The sequence below is a fragment of the Rhincodon typus genome, chromosome 24, assembly GCF_021869965.1.
Source record: "Rhincodon typus isolate 14 chromosome 24, sRhiTyp1.1, whole genome shotgun sequence".
Classification (NCBI taxonomy): Eukaryota; Metazoa; Chordata; class Chondrichthyes; order Orectolobiformes; family Rhincodontidae; genus Rhincodon; species Rhincodon typus.
In genome coordinates, this window is record NC_063355.1 from 8,936,449 (window position 1) to 8,958,313 (window position 21,865).

At 40.7% G+C, this 21,865-nt stretch overlaps 1 protein-coding gene across 6 annotated transcripts in view; it reads left to right on the forward strand.

Moving 5' to 3' along the window:
* The window catches only part of tcn2 (transcobalamin II), a 64,627-nt gene that overhangs the window by 11,640 nt on the left and 31,122 nt on the right, over window positions 1-21,865 (forward strand). For 4 of the 6 annotated variants that reach the window (XM_048611315.1, XM_048611317.1, XM_048611318.1 and 1 more), the window contains 4 exons: window positions 3,897-4,055; window positions 7,425-7,503; window positions 19,062-19,248; window positions 20,659-20,801. In XM_048611315.1, coding sequence (XP_048467272.1) covers window positions 7,446-7,503; window positions 19,062-19,248; window positions 20,659-20,801 — 388 coding nt within the window. In that variant the 5' untranslated portion in view covers window positions 3,897-4,055; window positions 7,425-7,445. Of the gene's footprint in view, window positions 1-2,138; window positions 3,814-3,896; window positions 4,056-7,424; window positions 7,504-19,061; window positions 19,249-20,658; window positions 20,802-21,865 lie in introns of those variants that run through there. The other 2 variants (XM_048611319.1, XM_048611314.1) reach the window with 2 other exon arrangements.

Consider the following 21,865-nt stretch of genomic DNA (forward strand, 5'->3'; position numbering starts at 1 on the left):
GAGGCCATTCCATTTGTTGGTCAACTCTCATGTGAAGACAATCCTAAATTTATCACTAATTAACTTGACATTGTGGCCCTCAGTTTTCCAGATTTTTCTTTTCCACTTTCGCTGCATCATCTACACCTCTACAGAAATCTAGGCTGCTATTCTAGTATTAAAAATTTGCTGCCATTGTCAGAACCACACTCTTTTGGATGAGACCTTAAACTGAAGTCCACTTTACCTTTCAGTGCACATAGAAAAATCAGTAGGCAATTTTTTGAAGAAGAGGAGCAGGAGATATCTCTGCGGTGTCCCAGCCAACAATCCCTCAACCATCATCATTAAATAAAACAGATTATCATTATAGTCATTACTACACTGCTGTTTTATGGATCCTCACTGTGTTTAAATTGGCTATCACATTAACTATTTTCTTTCTAGATTAGATAGTTCAAAATGCCTTTTCTCAGGGCTGTAAAACATAAATTCCTCCTGGAAAAAATATGACTTCACAGCTCAAATTTAAAAGACTATCAGTCAGTCTCATGCCCCTTCTACGACCTCCAGTTCTTGAATATTTCCCACATGTCTTGATGACCAGACTAAACACTCTTCAAGATATAATTTGACCTAAGCACAGAAAAGTTTGTTTGTGATTGAATTCTACTGACATACATTGTACTTCCATATATGCATGCAGAATATTGCCAATAGACTGGTGTCATCAGCAGTGATTTGACATTTGTGAAGACAGAAACTACCTAATTGGTTTCTCTGTGCATTGATTCTAAAGCATAAAGTACAGAGGTAGCAGGCTAAGTATACAGAGATCTCCTGCTGTAATGTTGAGTAATGGTATTGATATTTACATTCACTTCTTTAAATCAGTTTGGGTTTAAAGATTTCAGGTCCCCCTATTTGTCTTTATATTGAGGATAATTTTTCCAACTTGCCTACAGAAAGCCTCATTAGATGGTAGCACTTGTTAGAAATTTGGGATGTGTGTGATGTTACAGTTAATATGGATGGGAACCAATCTGTGCTGTGCAACTGAATCCTATGATCCTGGTTAAGAAGATGCCCCACTAGCAGTGCAAAAAACAAATCAGACAGTTGTCCCTGTTATATTTGTTGAAGTTTAAACTTAAGATAGCAGTTAGAATGGAGGTCAAGTTTTTTTTTAAATATTAAAGACGAGAAGAGCTATAATTGTGGCTCAGCAGAGGAAATACAAACTGGGAATGTTATAATGCACCCTGTCTGTTGAGTAGTCCTGTTACTCAAACTTATGGAAATGAGAGAAGGGATCTGCTTCCACCTCATTTAGTACATTCTTCAGGTCACATGCCCAGGGCATACAGTTAACAAATTGTGATTATCAAAGTGGGGACTCAGCAAACACTGTGATACCCCCTTTAGAGGTCACCCACTGTTACAATGCGCATTCTCTGTTATTCACCTACCACGCAGGAAGGAGCTAACCAAAGTGACCTGCTGAAATTGAGTGCACGTTTATTTAGCTAGCATATGCAATCTATATTATCACACAATCACTATTTCCTACCCCTGGATTTGATGCTGCACTTAATGAAAACCTGGGGGAAATCAGTGAGTGCATGAAGTATGCAATGACCTGCTCCGAAAATGATCAATCTTTTCATAATGGATGTTGACAGGAAGGAAGTATTTAACTGGTTGAGTTCAGCTCTGCCCAGTGACCTCTTCCCTTAGATTCTCTTGTTTTATTGCTTTAATTTCCTCTTTCCGATTGCTATCCAGTGATTCCCTGCTGATAAGTGAGCATCTGTGGATGTTGGGAATGGACAGGAAAGTGATTTTTCCCAAGTTGGTAATCCTGCCTTCTCTCCCTAATGGCAGATAGTCAAATACAATCAGTGCCATTCCTACTCCCTGCCACTCATTTCAAACTGTGTGGTAGGTCAATAACAGACAATGCGCATTGTAATAGTGGGTAACCACTAGAAGGGGGGTATCACTGTGTTTGCTGAATGCCCACTTGGATAATCATAGATGTGTTAAGTGTACACTCTGGGCATGTGCCCTAAAGAATATATAAAGAAGGTAGAAGTTTGAGTAACAGGACTACTCAACAGGCAGGGTGCATTATAACATTTCCAGTTTGTGGCTCAGCAGAGGAAATACAGTTACATTTCTTCACATCTCCAGTTTATAGTAAACTTGACCTCCATTCTCACTGGTATCTTAAGTTCAGCTGATCTGCTGTGTAGAATCAGCCGATATTTCAGTTCAGCAGAATTTGTCCCTCACTGGAGCTGGTAAGAGAGGTGACAAGAAGGCAAAATAATTGGTCAAGTTGGCTCTGGAGTGATATTTATCCCTCTCATCACTTAAGTGCTGAGAGAGCGAAGATCCATTGGGGAGTTTCTTGATTTGCCAGCAATTAAGGACCTTAAGTAGTCAATTAGTAGCCACTTAAGGGCCTCAACTCACCATTGCATCAAATTATCTGCCTTCCGGCAAGAAGGAAAAGCAGCTGATTTCCTGAGTGGGAAAACAGTGTGATCTGTCAGCCAGGTTTTAGGGGGAGCTCCATTTGTCCCATTTTGAATTCAATCAGAGACATAGATGGGGATAAGGGATGTACCATGAAAGCCATTTCCTGTCCTTGCATCTGACCCTGTCCCAATTTGTACTCTGCAAAAAGCAAAAAAAAACTACTTACCATCTTGACATGGATCCCAAGAGTACTAGGCTTTGACTGAAGATATTTAGTACCCAGAATCTGTTGGCCCCTGATATTGTGAGGTGGGATTCCACTTTCTAAATTTGCTGTAGAGAAGAAGCTCAGCCACCAGCTGTTTGGAACACAGTCTAGTCAGTTTTCACAGTAATGGGGGTGGCAAGTCAGTCGCCACTGAACGCTCATGCCCCACACTTGTGTTATTGATGGCACTTCCATGCATCTGTCTCTCTGCTCCTTCTAGATGGTGACATTCACAACTTTACAAAGCGTAGCAGAAGGCAGCTTGCTGCAGTGCATCATGTAGATGGTACACACTGTTGCTACTGTTGGAAAGAGGGATTGCTTAAGGTGATGCCTTGGGTGTTCATTTAAGTAAGCTGCTTTATCCTGGATGGTTTTGAGTTCTTCAGTGTTATTATATCTGTACACATCAAGATAAGTGGGGAGTGCTCTAAATCACTCCTATCTTGTGCCTTGTAGAGTGAATAGGTGCTGGGGACTCAAAAGGTGAGTTGCCTCTGGATGTGATCTTGTAATTATATGGCTGATCAGTTCAGTTTCTGACCAGTGGTAACCCCTGAGATACTAATAGTGTGGGGGTTCAGCAATGGTTATTATTCAATGTCAAGATCATAGTTATAGAGCATCTAAAAGGGCGAAATTGGTGGTGTAGTCCAGTTTACACTACTGAAATGGACTAGTACCCTGGATGTGCAGATTTATACTGTGGGCCATGGTTCAAATCCACCATCGTAGTTAGTGTAATTTAAAATTCCATTAATTTTTTCAAAACTCTAGAAGTGTAAGCTAGCCTCAGTAGTGGAAACTATTATACTGATTGTCTTTTTTTTGAAAAAAAAACGCATTTTATTCCCATTCTGTCCTTTAGGGAAGGAAATCTGCCGTCTTTGTCGGGTCTGGCCTACATGTAACTCCAGATCCACCGCACTGTGGTTGATTCGTAACTGCTCGTATGGATATTTAGGGAGGGCAACAAATGCTGGTTTTAATTAATAGCGGGAGCCAAGTCCCGTGAATAAATATAAATACCCATTATACATGCTGTACACTGCGTCACACAACAGTTCCCAGAGATACATGTTGTAAGTTAATAATGCTGATTGCAAATAGAGGTATATTAGATACGAAATCCGTGTACTTTAAACCATCGATCCAAACTCAACAGGTCAGTGTGGAAAGCGGAAGTATACTGGTTGTTATAGAAAGCCGAAACTCACTCACCCCGAGTTGCTGAGGCATGTCGACTGGAGTCAGATGAGAACTCACATGATACCGATTTGACCCGAAGAGATAGGAATTGACCATTTCGCACGCACGACTGCTGGTGGGTAGTATATAGTTTTGTTTTACTTTGTGGTGTTCAGTGAACGGTGCTGTGTTAGTTGCTCGTTGCCTCGCGAGTTGGGATCTGTCCCGTTGACAATTATTTCTGGGTCATCGGGATCAGGGCTGTGTTGTAGCTTCCTATCCACTTCAGTCCAATTTCGGATTGCTGTGTTAGTTGTAGACTAATTTGTGAATTAATGGAGAATGTTATACAGCCAAGATCTTCGCTCAGGAGTCAATTATTGCAACAAAAACTGTTTACAATTGTTGTAAAACCTAGCTTTCCAATCTGTTTCAAAGTTTTGTTTACTTTTCTTTGGCCCTAAGCGTTTTTAACGGAAATTCTTTCTTCCCTGCTGTTAAGTCTCGCTTCCCTGCGTTCCGTTCAGGGACAGGCCAGAGTGCGAAGGTTTAAAATCAACAGAAGGAGGAAGAATTAAAGTTCAAATAGGACTTTGTCATGTCTTCATATCTACATGTAAGGCCCATCACAATTCAATTGCCACACACGTACGTTCCTTTCTTATAAGAAAACCAATAGGGTTCCCGTCGTGTCCGTACTTCTGGCCTGGAAGTCCCGGGTTCACGTCTCACCTGCTCGACCACAGGAACATGCATGACAATTGAAAATGCATCCATTGATCTAAAACCGTCTCCACGAGCAATTAGCCAACAGTGGAGAGGCGATGGACTAAGTGGTGATCCTCGCTAATTGTTGAAAAACAAAACCCATCTGAAGGGTCCAGACCTGAAACGTCAGCTTTCTTGTTCCTCTGATGCTGGCTGGCCTGCTGTGTTCCTCCAGCTCCACACTTTGTTGTCACCATCTGGTTCACTAATGTCCCTTGGGGAAGGAAACTGCCAACCTTTCATCTGACTCCAGATCCACAGCAATGTGGTTGGCTCTTAATTGTCCTTTTATGGTGGTCAATACATGCTAGTCTGGCACCTCCTGAATGTAAAAGAAGTTGACCACAGGATATGTGCCTTACTGTCCTAAATTTTGACCTAAAATGTAGCACCTAAGGTGTACACTTTTTCTGTATAACATATCCCTGTCTGTGTAAAAGTTCATATCCTCCTAATTTCACTTGTCTAATGATGAGGCAGAGCTAAACTATATACTTTGCAATTTAGAATAATGAGAGGTGTTGAAACGTTGAAGATTGTGGGATAGATGCTGCCCCCAGCTGGGGAATCCAGATCAAGGGATGCAGTTTTAAGTTAATCATTTAGGACTGAAGCAAAATCTCTTCAGTCAGAGGATTGTGAATCTTATGATGTTCTGTACCTCCGTGTTGTGGATTGACTGAGATTGATATGAAGAGAGGGTGGAAATGTGAAATCAGCCCCAATCATATGGAGCAGATGCATCCTATGGACTACTCTTGCTTCTGTTCATAGAATCCCGACAGTGCGGAAAGAGGCCATTTGGCCCATCAAGTTTGCACCAACCCTCTGAAGAGCATTCCACCTAGACCCAGACCCCACACTATCCCCATAAGCCTGCACTTACAATGTCTCACCACCTAGCCTGCACAGTATGGGGCAATTTAGCAGGCCAATCCACCTAACCTGCACATCTTTGGACTCTGGGAGGAAACCAGAGCACCCGGCAAAAACCCTTGCAAAAACTCCACACAGTCACCCGTGGTTAAAATTGAATCCAGGTTCTTGGCACTCCGGGACAGCAGTGCTAACCACTGAGTCACTGTTCCCACCCCTGTTAAGAGTTCTTAAGGTGCAGTGATAGTGTCCCTACTTCTGGCCAGGAGGCCTGGGTTCAAGTCCCACCTGCTTCAAAGATAGTCATCACATCTCTGAATGGGTTGATTAGAAAATATTCTATTTCTGCTGTTAAAGGTTCTTATGGTGCAGTGGTAGTGTCCCTACTTTAGAACCAGGAGGCTTGAGTTCAAGTTCTACCTCCTCTGAGCAGGTTGATTTACAAAAGAAATCTCTTTCTGCTGTCCTAGTGTTAACTTTATCTCCCCCCAAATAACTCCTTGAATACTTAATGGTGTGGCTGTGGCCCTAACATTATTTGAAAGTATCTTGCAGGTACTGTCCAGGAATTTTGTTTGCTTTGACCTTTATAGGTACAGTTTGTATTATGTTGTTTAGGTATTTGGTTTGGGAGGGAAAGTGAACAGAATGGGTGAGAGTGTAAACATAATCTAAGCAGATCGAAGGCAATGATGGTGTAAGATGTGAATCAAAGTCACTAGTTTTACATAATTAGCCCCGCCCCATTACCAGTGAGAGGAGGAAATAATAATTGGTATTGACATTTTCGATTTTTAAAATTAATTGGAACTAAGGGTCTTGGTGTTGTGCTACCTGTTTACACACTAAGACCTTCAAAATTTCATCATTTATTTCTTTCAATTACTACCATAAAGAAGCAGATAATGAAGACTCATTCTGGTCATATTTTCCCAGATGGCTGTATTTTTGCTGAAATCAGAAGCCAAATTCAGATTTCAATTGAGCAGTAGGAGTGATTGGTGAGGAAAGGTGGGAAAGTGACTGAATTTTGGCTGTTTCAATTATTCATCCATGGGACATGGGTGCAGCAAGTTCTGGAGCACACTCTTCAGTACCATGCTGGAATGTGACAGAACCCATAGCCTTTGCAGTATCCAGTGCCTCCAATTATTTCTTAATATCATGCAGAAGGAATCCAGTTGTCTGAAGACTGGAATCTGTGATGCTGGGAGCCTCTGGAGAGTCAAAATGTTTGCTATTTGAATGCATATAATTTATACATCTTCAGAATTTAATGAGAATCATCAGCCTTACTTTGTACTTCTTTTTGCTCTTGTAGATTTTGTTTTCACTTTTGAATTTTAAATCATACTAATAGCTCATCCCAAGTTCCTTTCTTTTGAATGTGTTGTAAGTTTCTTTGTCGTCCAGGTAATATTTCAGCTTTGTACCCAGCATAGTGAATAGAAGAGTCTTTCAGTTACTTGTTTTTTAATTATTGGAATTATAGTACAATTTCAGGATCTTTTCCTGTCATCATGGAGTAATAGTATTTTACAATTTAAATTATTGTGAATATTTTCATAGAGCCCTAGCTATTTTGTTGCTGTTCTGAGTGCTGTTTTTATTGAACCTGCTTAATTTTCAAACAAGACTGCCCAAAACCATGATGCCTCATCAATTATCTTCATCAGGATCAAATGGCATATTTTAACTTGTGATAAAATCCTCAAGATGCATTTTGGTGAATAATTGGAACTGTTAATGACATGTCCCTAATGACTACATAATTTATGTAGTCAATAATTGTCACTTTATCATTTTCCTTTCTTGTTAATCAATGGAAAACACATCCATCTTTCTATGCTTTATGGAACAGGTTGGTTTCCTGAAGAACATTATGCAGGCCCGAAAGTTGCTGTTGATCTCCTGCATGCAGGTCCTCTTCCTCTCTGTCAGTAAGTATAATTGTTAGAGTCAACTTCACGGTCAGCCCCTGGATTCCATCTTGTGTAGCAATCCTTGTCTGTTTTACTCAGTAGACTTGACAGTGTCAATTACATTTGAGGGAGATATTCAAGAAAGTTGCAATAATTTGTAGCTTTTTCTGTTTCGTGACTCTGGTAGGGCTAATATTTAAGAGGTACTGTGATCAATGTTGGGTTTCGCAGCTAAGAGGTGCAAATTCTCACCATCAATATTCAGTATTCTTTTTACAAAAGGATCTAATTCCTTACATGGTCCCCAGATCTATCTTGCTGATCAGGCACTGATTCCATTGACATCTCAATCTAATCCGTTTGGGGAGTTGTATTTTTCAAAACTGAGCAGCAGACTTTTAGTTTTCTTACACCTGCTTTAAAACACATATTGTTGCACTTCCCTTTTATTAAAAGTCAATGTTAATATTGCAACACTTGCAATCTAAAAAGAGTTATTGCACCTCTTAAAATATTTCTACAATTATTCTCTCAATCTAACATTAAGACTGTAGAAGAGCACGGCAGCAATGACAGGATGAAGGAACATTTCCCTGCCTGTTTTCACACTCCTGTTTTGAAAGCTGCTGTGTTGCTCAGTTCACAGAAGAATTTTGCTTGCACCAATATTCTCCCGTCATGTACTGACTTGATCCAATACAGACCCATGGATTTCTCCAGCTCTCCAGTTTCTCAGTTTTCTAGATACAAAATCCTGAAGAGTACCATTGGGCAATTTAACAGTAGGGGACTGTGCAGCTGATGATCTACTCATTCAATGTTCACAATGAGCATTTTTTTCCTTTCTGCTTACTTTTCCTCTTTTGTGTCTCTTACTTGCCCTCACCCCACCTCCCTGAGAAAGAGGGGCGTTAGGAATGTGATGGAAGGTAAAGTTGAGATTAGAAATGAAAAGTTTATTAAAGAGAATAATTTTATTTGAATTTTCTAAACGTTCTTATATTCTTGCTGATCTCATGAATATTAATTGCCACTCTTTGAAAATATCTGTTCCAAGTGTCTCTGCAACAGCAGCTCTATGATATCACACCGTAATTACCAGAAGCAAAAGGAATTGATAGCGTTCCCTTTTAAGGGAATAACAATGAACTGATAGGATGGTATGCTCACATGGGGGAGGGGAAAGGTTTCTATTATGCTAACAGCCTTGACCAAAAGCAATTATGAATTTGTTTTCTGCTGAGCTTGGCATATCATATCTCTAGACCAGAAAAGCAAACTACAAAAAAGCGCCTGAGTGTAACAGAATTTTTGGGAACTCTTCAACACATTGTATTCGATTAGTTAAAAAATGAGAACTATGCATGTGTTTAACTGGAAGATTGCACATCAGATACTTTGAGTGTGTAGTTGAAATGATTAAATCAAAGTACTGTAGAGGCTGGAGATCCTATATGTATCTCTGAACTGTTCTTACCTTCTGTAATCCACTTTTCCAATTTCATTGTCTGTCTGTCTGTTGAACAGTTCAGGTAGTTTTACAATAGTAAAGGTACTATAAAGTTATAGAGCCATAGAGTTGTACAGCACGGAAACAGACCCTTTGATCCAACTCGTCCATGCTGACCAGATATGGCTCATATCTTTCTAACCCCTTCCTATTCACGAAACCATCCAGATGCCTTTTAAATGTTGTAATTGTACCTTCTCCACCACTTCTGGCAGCTCATTCCATACATGCACCACCATCTGCGTGAAAATGTTGCCCCGAGGTCCGTTTTAAATCTTTCCCCTCTCTCCTTAAACCTATGCCCTCTAGGTTTGGACTCCCCTACCCTAGTTTTGGACTCACCTACCCTGGGGAAAACACCTTGTCTATTCACCCTGTCCATTCCCCTCATGATTTTATAAACTATAAGGTCACCTCTCAGCCTTCGACACTCCAGGGAAAATAGCCCCAGCCTATTCAGCCTCTTCCCTCTAGCTCAAACCCTCCAACCCTTGCAACATTCTTGTAAATCTTTTCTGAACCCATTCAAGTTTCGTAACATCTTATAGCAGGGAGACCAGAATTGAACACAATATTCCAAAAGGATGGTGGTGAATGTGAAGAAGGATATACAAGACCTGGGGTCAGAGGAATGGAGAGTTCAAACATTGGAGGTTGTCATTGAGGCAGTGCATAGAAGTTCACCAATGATAGTTGGGTTGTCCTGACAGAAGAGAGCGAGGAATCTGGCGTATGTTCCTACAGTTTTGAAGAATTAGAAGTGATTTTATTGAGAAGTACAAAATTCTTTTAGGGTGGATGTAGGTGAGATGTTTTCCTTAGCTGATGAGCCTAAAAGCCAGGGACACATTTCCAGGAAACGAAGTAGGCCATTTAAGAGTGAAATGAGGAGGAATTTCTCACATTGAGGTGGTCTAATAGTGTGGGCTAGGTTGGGAGTTGGGTTGGATACCTTGAAGAGTGAAGGAGATTGCACAAAGTCTGGATGGAAAGCCTGCCTGGGACTCCAGTACAGCGTTCAAAATTTAAAAGTAAAGGTTAAACCAAAAAACATGCTTCCTGCATTTACCCCTCACTCTCCACGCCCCTTCCATGCCAGCCTACGACTCACTAACTAATGTAACTATCTCCCGTGGTCCCTCGTATCCCATGTTTCACAATCGTCCTCTGGCCCTTTGTGAATGTATGCCCACTTCTACAATCCAACCATCTCCCTTTGCCCTTCTCAGCTCACATAATTATTCAGCATAGCCCTAATACAAGAGACATAAAATATTGTTATCAGACTATTAATGATGTCACTATTGGGGGAAAAAAAAGCAGACACATTGAAACCAAGTAATTCTAATACATTAAAATTGCTCCAACAAATATTTCCATTCGAGAAAAATTTGGAGCTGTCCATGAATAGCAACACATTATTAAAATTATAATTTAGGAAATCATTAATGCAGCAGAAATCCTATTGTGGTTTTATGTGAACAGCTGTGGCCCCAGCACTAATTCTATGGTACACAACATGGAGGAGTTATTCTGGGACAACTTTTTGAATTTTTGTTCTTTGTTTTGAAACAGAAGTACAATTGGAATTGATTTGAAATGTTTGTACCACTCTTCGCTGATGTTACTGGGGTGAAACCGGTTCTCCTGAAAGGGCACATGATTCTCAAGTTGGGTAGGCAGTGGGATAGAGATGAGGATATAAGCAATGACATGAAGTTATTCACACAGCTGCTCAGAAAATGTCACGATTTCTCAAGCCATTGTTATTACCACTATTTTGTGTAATTCAATTTATAGTACAACACATCTGACTCAAACAAGCAGCGTTTTATGATCAACTTGAATGTCCTCCTCCCAATGTTCCCTTCTTCATTGTCTAACCTCATTCTTTATGTATGTATATTCATCTCAACTATTCCCTTTTGTAGTGAGTTCCTCATGCTGAATAAATTTTGAATTTCCTATTTGATGTCTCTGTCAATTTCATATTGATAGCCTTCAGTTCTACTGTTTATCAAAAGAGCAAACATTCTGACTGTAAACATTCTATCAAAATCTTTCATGATTTTATAAACCTCTATCAGGTCACTCCTCAGCATTCTCTTTTCAAGTGAGAAGAAAGCCAGTCTGTTCATCTCCTTATTGTAATACCTTACCATGAACACGGATTCCAAACTTTTGCTTCTGATACCCCTTTTGTGTTGTTAAAAAATTGACTTCACCTTCCCAATAATGCATAATATATTTTCTATACAAATTAATTAAACCAATGAATGTTTATTTGTTTTACTAAGTGTGAAACTTGTTATAATGGTGCTGAGCCACAATTCTTTCCTTATTCAACACTTAAATAGGCAAGTAAATAAGGTGTTTTAGCTTTGTAATTATTGTCATTGTGAAAAGGCCATTGGGCTAGACTTTTTTGACGCTAAATCAGTTTTGTTAGACTTGTAAGTGGCCCCCACAGAATTCACCAGACAGGCTGCAGGACGTTTCTAATACATCATGACTTGGAAACTTCTGAGCTTGCAGCAGGGCAGATAAATTTCCTGAGAAATTTGACCTAGCTTTCATTGTAAAATTATAAATAACATATCCTAGAAAGACTTGTATGCTTCTGAACCCATGCAAATCTTGACGTAAGAAGGAGATGTAATTTATAATTTCTAAACTCTTTAAAAGAAATGAGTATTTAACAAATCCTTTTGGAAATTTTGATCAGTTTTAATTGTTAAGTGATTTGTGGCTAACAGTCTCAAAGGCTGATGCAGAAGGGCCAGATAGGGTAAAAGAAGTGGCAGTCAACTTTGCAACAGCAACATTAACGTAACTTCTGAAAGAAATATTTCACTATTTGTTATGATCCCAGTAGAGACCCATGTGTTTACTGTTTTTGGAAATCTTTAAACTCTGGTTTTTACCAAAGGAATGAAGCTGCACAGTTGATTATTCAACGTAAAATAATTTTGCTACCCTCAATCAAAACGTGATTACGAATAACTACACTTTATTTCCAGTTGCCCTCGCCAAAAATTGAAGCATAAGTTACTTGCTTAAATGCTGTTTCAAATATGAGCCTTAGACTTCTTGGCCCTTCTGCTTACTTGCCTTCTTAAATCTCTTATAACCATGCTTCAGTAATAGTCTAGAATCTTAGGCGTAGCCATCTCAGGTCAGAGCTCTACTAGCCCTAATGGGCTTTAACTCCGGGATCTTGAGCCTAAGAACTTCTCATTTTGGCTACCTCAAGAAGTCTAACTCAATGTTTGCAGAGTTTTCAAATTATCAAGGTTTTAACTCCTATTGGCCATAACATAGAATTCTTACTGAATTCAGCGTGAGCAAAATGTTCCCTGTTTGTTTTAAGTTAGAAGTGGTTGAAAACAACCACATACACAAATCTACATCTCTTGTAATAAGTAATATGAAAATAGGGTAGGCAAGAATACCTACCCCAAACAGCTTCATTATTGGAAGCATGTCCCAAAACATCTTCCTGTGAAATCTATTCCTCATAAGGCCTGTCACCAAAACAACTTTACACTTTTCCCTAAAACCAATTGGGCTACCACAAATTAATTTCAATTCTAAAAATCACAGAAGCTGCTACAAATCTATACCTGTGTAGTTGTAAACTGATTTTTGTACTTTTGTAGTTCAACTTTGAAAAAGATATTTACTAAAAAAAAAATACATTTTGGTGAAATAGTGGAGGGGGCAGGCCAAGCTACTTATTTACTTCACCACCATAGGAAGGAACAAAGCAGATGCTTATTCTCCTTTTGACAAATCTAATGGACTTTTTAATCAACTTTACGCTTCTTGAATAAGTAGCAACTTCGAGACCAACCCAATTGATAATTGCTTTATCAGTGACCCGAAGACTAATTCTAATGGCAAATTTCACCAAGGGGTGTTCAAAACATGTCATTTCTGTTAATTCATACAGCCAGATGTTAACAGGACACTGTGCAGTTTGAAAATTATGTTGCAAGAGTGCACATGAGCAGGATTTGGGTCAAAGGTTGTATGTATTAATGGAAGTGCAGGGTTATGTGCAACATGGCAATGACATTAATTGTCACAGGTACAGTTTGATAATAGAATTCAAGGGCAGATATGCAACCTGATTAAATGTATCCCATTATTATTGGAAACAAAGGAACAAAAGTGTATCTTGCCAGTAGGATATGTGAATGTGCATAAAGCCTGTTAATAGGTACTTGGTATTAGAGACATAGGACAGTCTTGTTAATATTTACATACTGTTGTGTTGCAGAGAGATTAACACCATGGAGTAGGGTGGTGTAAGAATTGATTTCATTGCAGTTCCAGAATGACATGGCATGCAAACACTTCGTTATTTGGCAATGGATTAGTTGAGGACATCAGTTTACAGAAAATGAAAACCAGAGCAAATAAATAACAAATGATGGTATGAACTCATTGCAGTGCTAACCTTTCCTTGTCTTGTTGAGTTAGTAAATTATCTCATGATATCCCGCTGGAGACTTCGTGTTCTGAATGTTCACATGGTGACTATGGGCTTCAGAATAATAGCTCCTGATGATGGACAGAATGAGTCCGAACTTCAAGAAGCCAACAGGTTTCAGCAAAAATATTGTTTATTTACATTTTGGTTGAATTGGAAAAGAACATAGGTGGACAAGCACTTGGGCCTTGGTTTGGATCAGAGAGTTACAAGTCTCGGGTCTGTATACTTTAACATCCTGAAAGCTCATTACCAGGTTTTAAGTATGTCATAGAGTAGTGACTAGACTGTTCTGTGTCAAACTGAGACAGCACAGGTTAAAGGGTTAATGATTGTAATGTTCGTTATAAAGCTGCAGGAGGCCATGAACCAGTTGACCTCCTGATCAAAGACCTGTTGTGGCTTTGAAACTGTAAACATTGATTCCCTACCCCTGACGTGCATGTGTTGTGCACAATCATGTACTTTGTGTTTGTTTATGGTGTGATAAGGGTGTAATCTAGTCACATAAAGATTTCCTAGCCTTGCTGAAACTGTCCCATATTTCTTATCTGTCCAAATTGTTGTCTCCTTCACTTTTTTAACATCTCTTTGTGTGATGACTGATGCATTTCTTGTTTTTGATTCATAGGTGTCTACATATAAAAATGTAAGAGCTAGGAGGAGGATTAGACAATTTAGCACCTTGATTTAAGTTGATTTATTGTTGCCACATAAAACTAAGTACAGTGAAAAGCTTTTTTTTGCAAGAAGTACAGGCAGATTATAGCAAACAAGGACATACAGATCATAGGGTGCTTAGACCAAGGTATACAGGTTACAACCGCACAGAAGGTGCGCAAAGCAAGACCAACATTATTTGAAGTTTGAAAGTCTATTCAGCAATCTAATAACGGCAGGGAATAAGCTGTTCTTGACCCAGTTAGTCCATGTGTTCAAGCTTTCGTATCTTCTTCCTCATGGAAGAGGTTGTAAGAGAGCATTACGAGGGTGGGAGGGGTCTTTGTTGGCAACTTTTCCTCTACAACGAGAAGTGTAAATGGAATTCATGGATGGAAGATTGGCTTCCGTGATGGCTTGGCTGTGCACACCACCTTCTGTAGTTTCTTACGGTCCTGGGTGGAGCAGTTGCCATTCCAGGCTGTTATGCTTTCCAGACTGTTATGCACACAGATAATACACTTCATATGGTGCTTCTGTAAAAGTTGGTGAGGGTCCTTATGGATACGCTGAATTTCCTAAGCCACTTGAGGAAGAAGAGGTGTTGTTGTACCTTCTTGACTGTCGCACCTATGTGGAAGTCCAGGACAGATCGTTGGTTATCGTCACTTCTAGGAACTTGCCGCTCTCAATCCTCTCCACCTTGGCTCCGTTAATGTAGATGGTAGCGTGTCCTCCTCCTTTCTTCCTGAAGTCATTGATCAGTTCTTTTGTTTTCTCAACATTGAGAGAGAGGTATTTATCATTGCACCATGACACCAAGCTCCTTCCTGTATACTAATTCATCGTTTGATATCTGTCTTACCACAGTGGTGTCATCAGCAAACTTGTGCATGGTATCTGTTCCAAATTTGGCTACACAGTTGTGGGTGTGCAGGGAGTACAGTAGGGGACTGAGGACACATTCTTGGGGGGATCCTGTGTTGAGAGTTATTGTGAAGGATGTGCAGTTGTCTACACTGAGGTCTGTGGGTCATGAAGCTGAGGATTCATTTACAGAGTTTTGAGATTAGTCTGGGGGGGCTTATGGTGCTGAAGGTGGAGCTGTAGACAATGAGTACAAGTCTAACGTCCTTGTTATCCAAATGTTGCATGGACGAGTGTAGGGCTAGGGAAATGGCGTCTGCTGTGCAACTGTTTTGTCGGTAGGCAAATTGCAGGGGATCGAGTCACGCTGGGAGGCTAGAGTTGATGTGGGCTGTGACCAGCCTCTTGAAGCACTTCATGATTTTGGATGTCAGAGCCACTTGAGAGTAGTCGTTAAGGCACTTTTCATGTACTTTCTTTGGTATTGTGATGATAGTGGTCTTCTTGAAGCAGGTGGGGATTTCAGCTTGCAGGAGGGAGAAGCTGAAGATATCAGTGAATACTTCCACCAGCTGGTCCACACAGAATGTAAGTGCATGGCCAAGGACTCCGTCCAGGCCCGTTGCTTTCCTTGGGTTGGCTCTCAGGAAGACCAAGCTGATGTCTGCAGCGGTGACAGAGGGAACAGGTGCATGTGGGGCTGTCAGGGTAGGTGACACCATGCTGCTGGCAGTCTGCTTGAACCGAGCATAGAAAGCATTGAGGGCTTTAGGGAGGGATGCGTTTTAGTCTGCAATCCTGCTGTGCTTCATTTTGATCCCGTTATGTTCTCTGGGCCATGCCAGAGGTGGCGGGTGTCCATATGGTTGTTTTGGGTCTCTGACTTGGTCCAATACTGCCTCTTGGCGTCTCTGTTGGCTTTGAGCCTGCTCTGCCATTCAATACGGTCATGACTAATCTCATCTAGGCCTCAACTACACTTTTCTGCCCACTTCCCATAATCCTTTACGAATTACTAATTAAAAATCTGTCTTAACTCCACTGTAAATTTACTCAGTGTCCCAGCATCAAGCGCACTTGGAGGGGAATGAATTCCACAGATTCATGATCCCTTGAGATAAGTAATTTCTCCTCATCTCAGTTTTAAATCTGCTACACTTTATTTTAAAACCATGACGTCTCATTCTGGATTGCCCCACATCTTGCATTCCTCAATTAGATCTCCTCTCATTCTTCTAAATTTGAGAGAGTATAGGCCTACACTGCACAATCTCCCTTCTTAACAAAAACCCTCACCTCTGGAATCAATCAAGTGAATCTTCTCTAAACTGCCTCCAATGCAACTATGACCCTGTCAAGGGGACCAAAACTGTATGCTATACTTCAGGTGTGATCTCACTAAAGCCTTGTACAGTTGCAGCAACATTCCCAACATAATGCACTTTTCATTTAGCAATAAATGCCAAAATTCCATTTACCTTCTTCAGTACCTGCTGCCCCTACAAGCTAGTTTTCTGCAATTTATGCTTGAGGACACTGAAATCCCTCTGCCCCGAAAGCACTCTGAAGTTTTTTTTCTCCACTTAGACAATAAGTTACCTTTCCGGTCCTAACCTACCCATTACCATTTGTACGTTTCCTTTTTTCTTTCTTGCAACTTGCTTTTCCACCTATTTTAGTGTCGTCTTTGACCGTAGAACCTTCTATCCCTGCATCCAAGTAATTAATATAAATTAAATAGTTGGGGCCCAAGGTCCAAACCATGTGGCACCACACTAGTTATATTTTGCCAAACAGAAAAAGACTAATTTATTCTGACTCTCTGCTTTCTGTTGGTTAGTCAATCATCTATTCAAGCTAATAAGCCTCATACGATCTTACTTTGTGTAACAACCTTTTGTGAGGCTGGTCAAACAGGATTTACTGTTCTTAAAACCATGCTAACTCAGATGGATTGCATTTTGACTTTCTAAATACCCTGTTATGACTTCCTTAATAATGGATTCTAACGATTTCCCAACGACTGATGTTGAACTTACTGCTCTATAGTTTCCCACAGCAAACGTTTTTTTCCCAGTCTGATACCACTCCCAAGAAGTTCTCTTCTAAAATGCTAATGATGCTGCTCCTCCAAATGACATCTGTATTAAATCTTAAAATGGTGAGCTCTCATTCTTGACTTCCTCCATCAGAATAAATAACTTCTCAGTATCACATTTATGACATATGAACAAGAGGTAAGGATAGGCCATTCAGCAAATGCTATGTGCCCTGACAACATTCCGGCAGTAGTACTGAAGACTTGTGCTCCAGAACTTGCTGCACCCCTAGCCAAGCTGTTCCAGTATAGTTACAACACTGGCTTCTACACAACAATGTGCAAAACTGCCCAGTTATGTCCTGTGCACATAATTTAAGACAAATCCAATTCAGCCAATTACAACCCATCCATCTACTCTTGATCATCCTTAAAGCGATGGAAGTTATCAGCAACAGTACTATTAAGCAACATTTGTTTAGCAATAAGTTGATTAGTGATGGGTTCTGCCAGGGCCACTCAGCTCCTGACCTCATTACAGCCTTGGTTAAAACATGGACAAAGGAACTGAATTCCAGTGGCGAGGTGAGTGTGACAGTCCTTGATGTCAAGGCTGCAATTGACCCACTGTACCATCAAGGAAACTGGAGTTAATGGGAATCAGGAGGAAAACTCTTGCCTGGCACATAGGAAGATGGTTGAGGTTGTTGGAGGTTAGTCATCTCACCTCCGGGATATTTGTGCGGGAGTTCTTCAGGGTAGTGTCCTAGGCGCAACCATCTTCAGCTGCTTCATCAGTGACTTTCCCTCTCTCATGAAGTCGGCAGTGGAAATATTCGCTGATGATTGCACAATGATCAACACCATTTGCAGCTCCCCAGATACTAAAGCTGTCCATGTCTGAATGTCAGAACTGGATAATATCCAGGCTTGGGCTGAAAACTGACTAGTAACACTCGTGCCACACAAATATCATCTTTATTAAGATACAAGCTAACCGTTCAATAGCATTACCATCACTGAATCCTGTACTATCAACGTTGTGGGAGTTACCATTGATCAGAAACTGAATTTGGCTAGCCATATATATACATATACAATGGCTACAGAAGCAGGTCAGAGGCGTGGAATAGTACAACAAGTAACTCACCACCTGACACCCCAAAACCCTGTCCACCCTCTACAAGGCACAAGGCAGGAGTGTGATGGATTACTCCCCACTTGCCTAGACAAGTGTGGTTTCAACTACACCCAAGAAGTTTGACATCATCCAGGACAAAGCAGCCCACTTGATTGGCACTGCATCCTCTAAGTTCAGTCATTCTACCCCCAACATTCAGTAGCAGCAGGGTTACTATCTACAAGATGCACTGCAGAAATTTGCCAAAGATCCTTAGCACCTTCCAAATCCACAACCACTACCATCTAGAAGGGCAAGGGCCACAGGTACATGCAAACAAAATCACCTGAAACCACTCACCATCTAGACTTGGAAAAACATTGTCTTTTCTTCACTGGGTTAAAATCCTGGAATTCTCTCCCTAATGACATTGTGGGACTGAATGAACTAAAATGATTCATGAAGGCAGCTCAACACCACCTTCTCGAGCAACCAGTGTTGGGCAATAAATGGTGGCTCAGCCAGCAAAATCCACACCCCACAAGTGAACTTAAAAAAAGAAAGGATTTCCTTATGAAGGAGAAAAGGATTCTACTGAAGTGCTATTCCACAAACCCTATCATTGCTCATAACTCTGCTTATTATTGAATAGCAATATTTCTGTACCTTCTAGTATCATTCGTACCAAATAAGTAGATCACAGAGCATTTATAGAGTTGCTGGGAATTCTACTCAATGGATATACCTTAGGACTTTTTGCCCATTTATGGAGTGCATTGCCTGCCTCTTCAATGAACACTTCCTTGGTAGGTAGCACTGTTCCATATGAGCAAAATTCCATTAAAATTCCTGCTGATGAGATCTCTTGCATTTTGTTTCAAATCAGAGCTGCAAACAACTTCTGAAGAGATCATCACGTCCCTGAATGCACGCCTCCTGCATTCCACACACTCGTCATTGCCAGCCAATCCCAGTATCCATATTGCCCTACGATTATCCATGTACCACAGCCTGCATGATGAACGGAGATACCTACGGAGACTGAAAACTGACTTTCAAAACAAACTATCCAGGTAATTATTTCTGCTGGCCCCAGCATCAAAGATGCCAAACTTTTCTAATTTGGTATTTTGAGCTTCTTCATGCAAATTGAGCAAAGTAGGGATCATTAGAATGGATTTTCTTTTTTTTCCTTTATTCATTCACGGGATGAGGGCGTCATAGGCCAGGCAGCAATTATTGCCCCATCCCTAATTGCCCAGAGGACCGTTAAGAGTCAACCACATTGCTGTGGGTCTGGAGTCACATGTAGACCAGACCAGGTAAGGATGGCAGTTTCCTTCCCTAAGGATATTAGTGAACCAGAAGGGTTTTTCCTGACAATTGACAATGGATTTATGGTCATCGTTAGATTCTTAATTCCAGATATTTATTGAATTCAAATTCCACTATCTGCCATGGCGGGATTCGAATCCGAGTCCCCAGAACGTTGTCTGGGTCTGGATTAACAGTCCAGCGATAATACCACTAGGCCATCGCATCTGTTGAACCATGGTTGTTCAATGTGACTAATGTAGAACTATACATAATTTACAAATGCAGAGAAATACCGTTTTGGTCCAATTGATTCATCTGCCCCTGAAATTTGCAAACCTCCTTTATGTTACCTTTCATGTTGACCATTCCAACATGCTGCTGACCGTGTCTCACATTGCAGCCTCCATAAATTCGGTGAATTCAACACTTTTCTGGCAGTGTCCAAATTGTCAGTAAATCCGAATTACCCTGCAGACGCTGATTTAGAATGGCAGTCCAGCAGTGTCTAAACATTTAAAATTTCCTCCCTCTCTCCCTCATTTGGGCTGTCAGCAATACTGCTGAATCCCGGCAATTTGGCTTCCCTCTCCCTGATCGGGTGTTCGGTATAAAATTTAGAGATTGGTTATCAGAATAGGTTATTCAGTGCATCCTGTACCAATGCCAAAGACTCGTTCGATAGCAACTACCAAACCCCAGACCTCATCCTTCTGAGTGGTTGAGTGCAGCAGATGCATGGAACTACTGCAGCCTGAAAGTTCCCTGCCAAGCCATACCCCGTCCTGATTTGGAATAATATTGCCTTTCCTACAATCTCACTGGGTCCGAGTCCTGAATCTCCTTTCCTAACTGCACTGTGGGTCTACCAATATTCCAAGGACTATAGCAGTTTGAGAAGGCAGCTCCACACTACCTCTCCAGGGCAACCTGCGTAATAAATGCTAACTGAGCCTGCAATACTCCTATCCAATGAACAAATAACAAGAAACCTCTGAGGCCTGCTGATTTATGAATAAATTCTGCCCTCTGCTGGCTCCAAGATTTGCTGGTGTGCAGCCAGGTAATGAGGCTGACTGATGGAAATGACACAGGTGGAAAAGCCTTTAACTATTTGTGCTTATGATAACAGGAAAGACTTATCAGACTTTCAGAATCTTTTCCCTTAGCTTCTCAGGTGTACAACTCTCCACAGATCTGGCAGCCCTATACCTCCTGGCCCTGCGAGCATCCTGCCAGGACCGTCATAGTCAAAACCGTGTGATTTCATATCTGAAAAGTAGACTCCGTGCTGAGAAAAGGCATGCAACCCGTAAGTACTTTCAGCTGCTGTGTGTGTGTGCGCGTGTGTGTGTGAGAGAGAAAGAGAGCAGGGAAGAGTGGTTGATTAGGGTTTCTGTGGAAGGTGGGTGTCCTGTGTGTTTGAGATGTTTTGGATGCTCTCTGTGTGAAGATTCAAGTTTGGAGGTTCTATATGGAGTAATGAGACTCTCTGTGGGGAATGGGCTAGTGCAGGGGCTTTGATAGTGTCTCTGGGGATTCTGTATGTCTGTCTGGCTTTGTAGATTCCCTTTACAGAAACATTCCAATTTCTGGGGAAGTCACACTTGAAAGTGTCACAAAGGAAGAAACTTGCTCCTTAAAGATTCCCAGACTGATTTATAGACAATCTAGTACTTCTGAATTCCAGTTGCTGTTGTAGTGTTTAAAAAAAACACATTTAATTTGTGCTCAGTAAGCTTCAAGAATTTTGAAAAAAATTACCAGAGGCACCTTCTCTAGTTGTTAACTAAGAAGCAAATATTGGCTGTGACAGCAGGTAAGCTGCACATGGAATCTTTTAAATGCAACTGAAGAAAGCAGCCAGAGCCTTGGTTTAACATCTGATCAGAAAGGTTACACCTCTAACAGTGTAGTATTCCATAGTTATGAGTTCAAGTGGAGGAATTCTAGGAATTGATCCTGAAAACCTTTGACTTCAAGCTAAGGGTACGATCAATGAACCACAGAGTATACTGAGAGTAAGGTCATCGGTTGTATAGCTTGGGTGCACAGGATACAGTTAATGTTATCTAATCTCAACAAATTCTAGTCCATAGAAGTCACAGACAGCCAGAATGGAATTAATGAGCTCCATGTCTTTTCAGTTACTTGAATTTTTTTTGTCTATTCTTATATTGGAGATGTTAACCATTTAGAAAAACATGGCAGCAGGCATGTGTGAGTGTCACAATCTCAGCCACAACGGTGATTAAAATATGGACTGTAGAGTTTCAAATTGCATTTGTGATGATGAGGTGCCTTTGACATGTGTTCTGTGCTATTTCTCTTGCTGAGGGTTGTTATCATAGTGATGCCGAAATGTCTCTTTCAGAT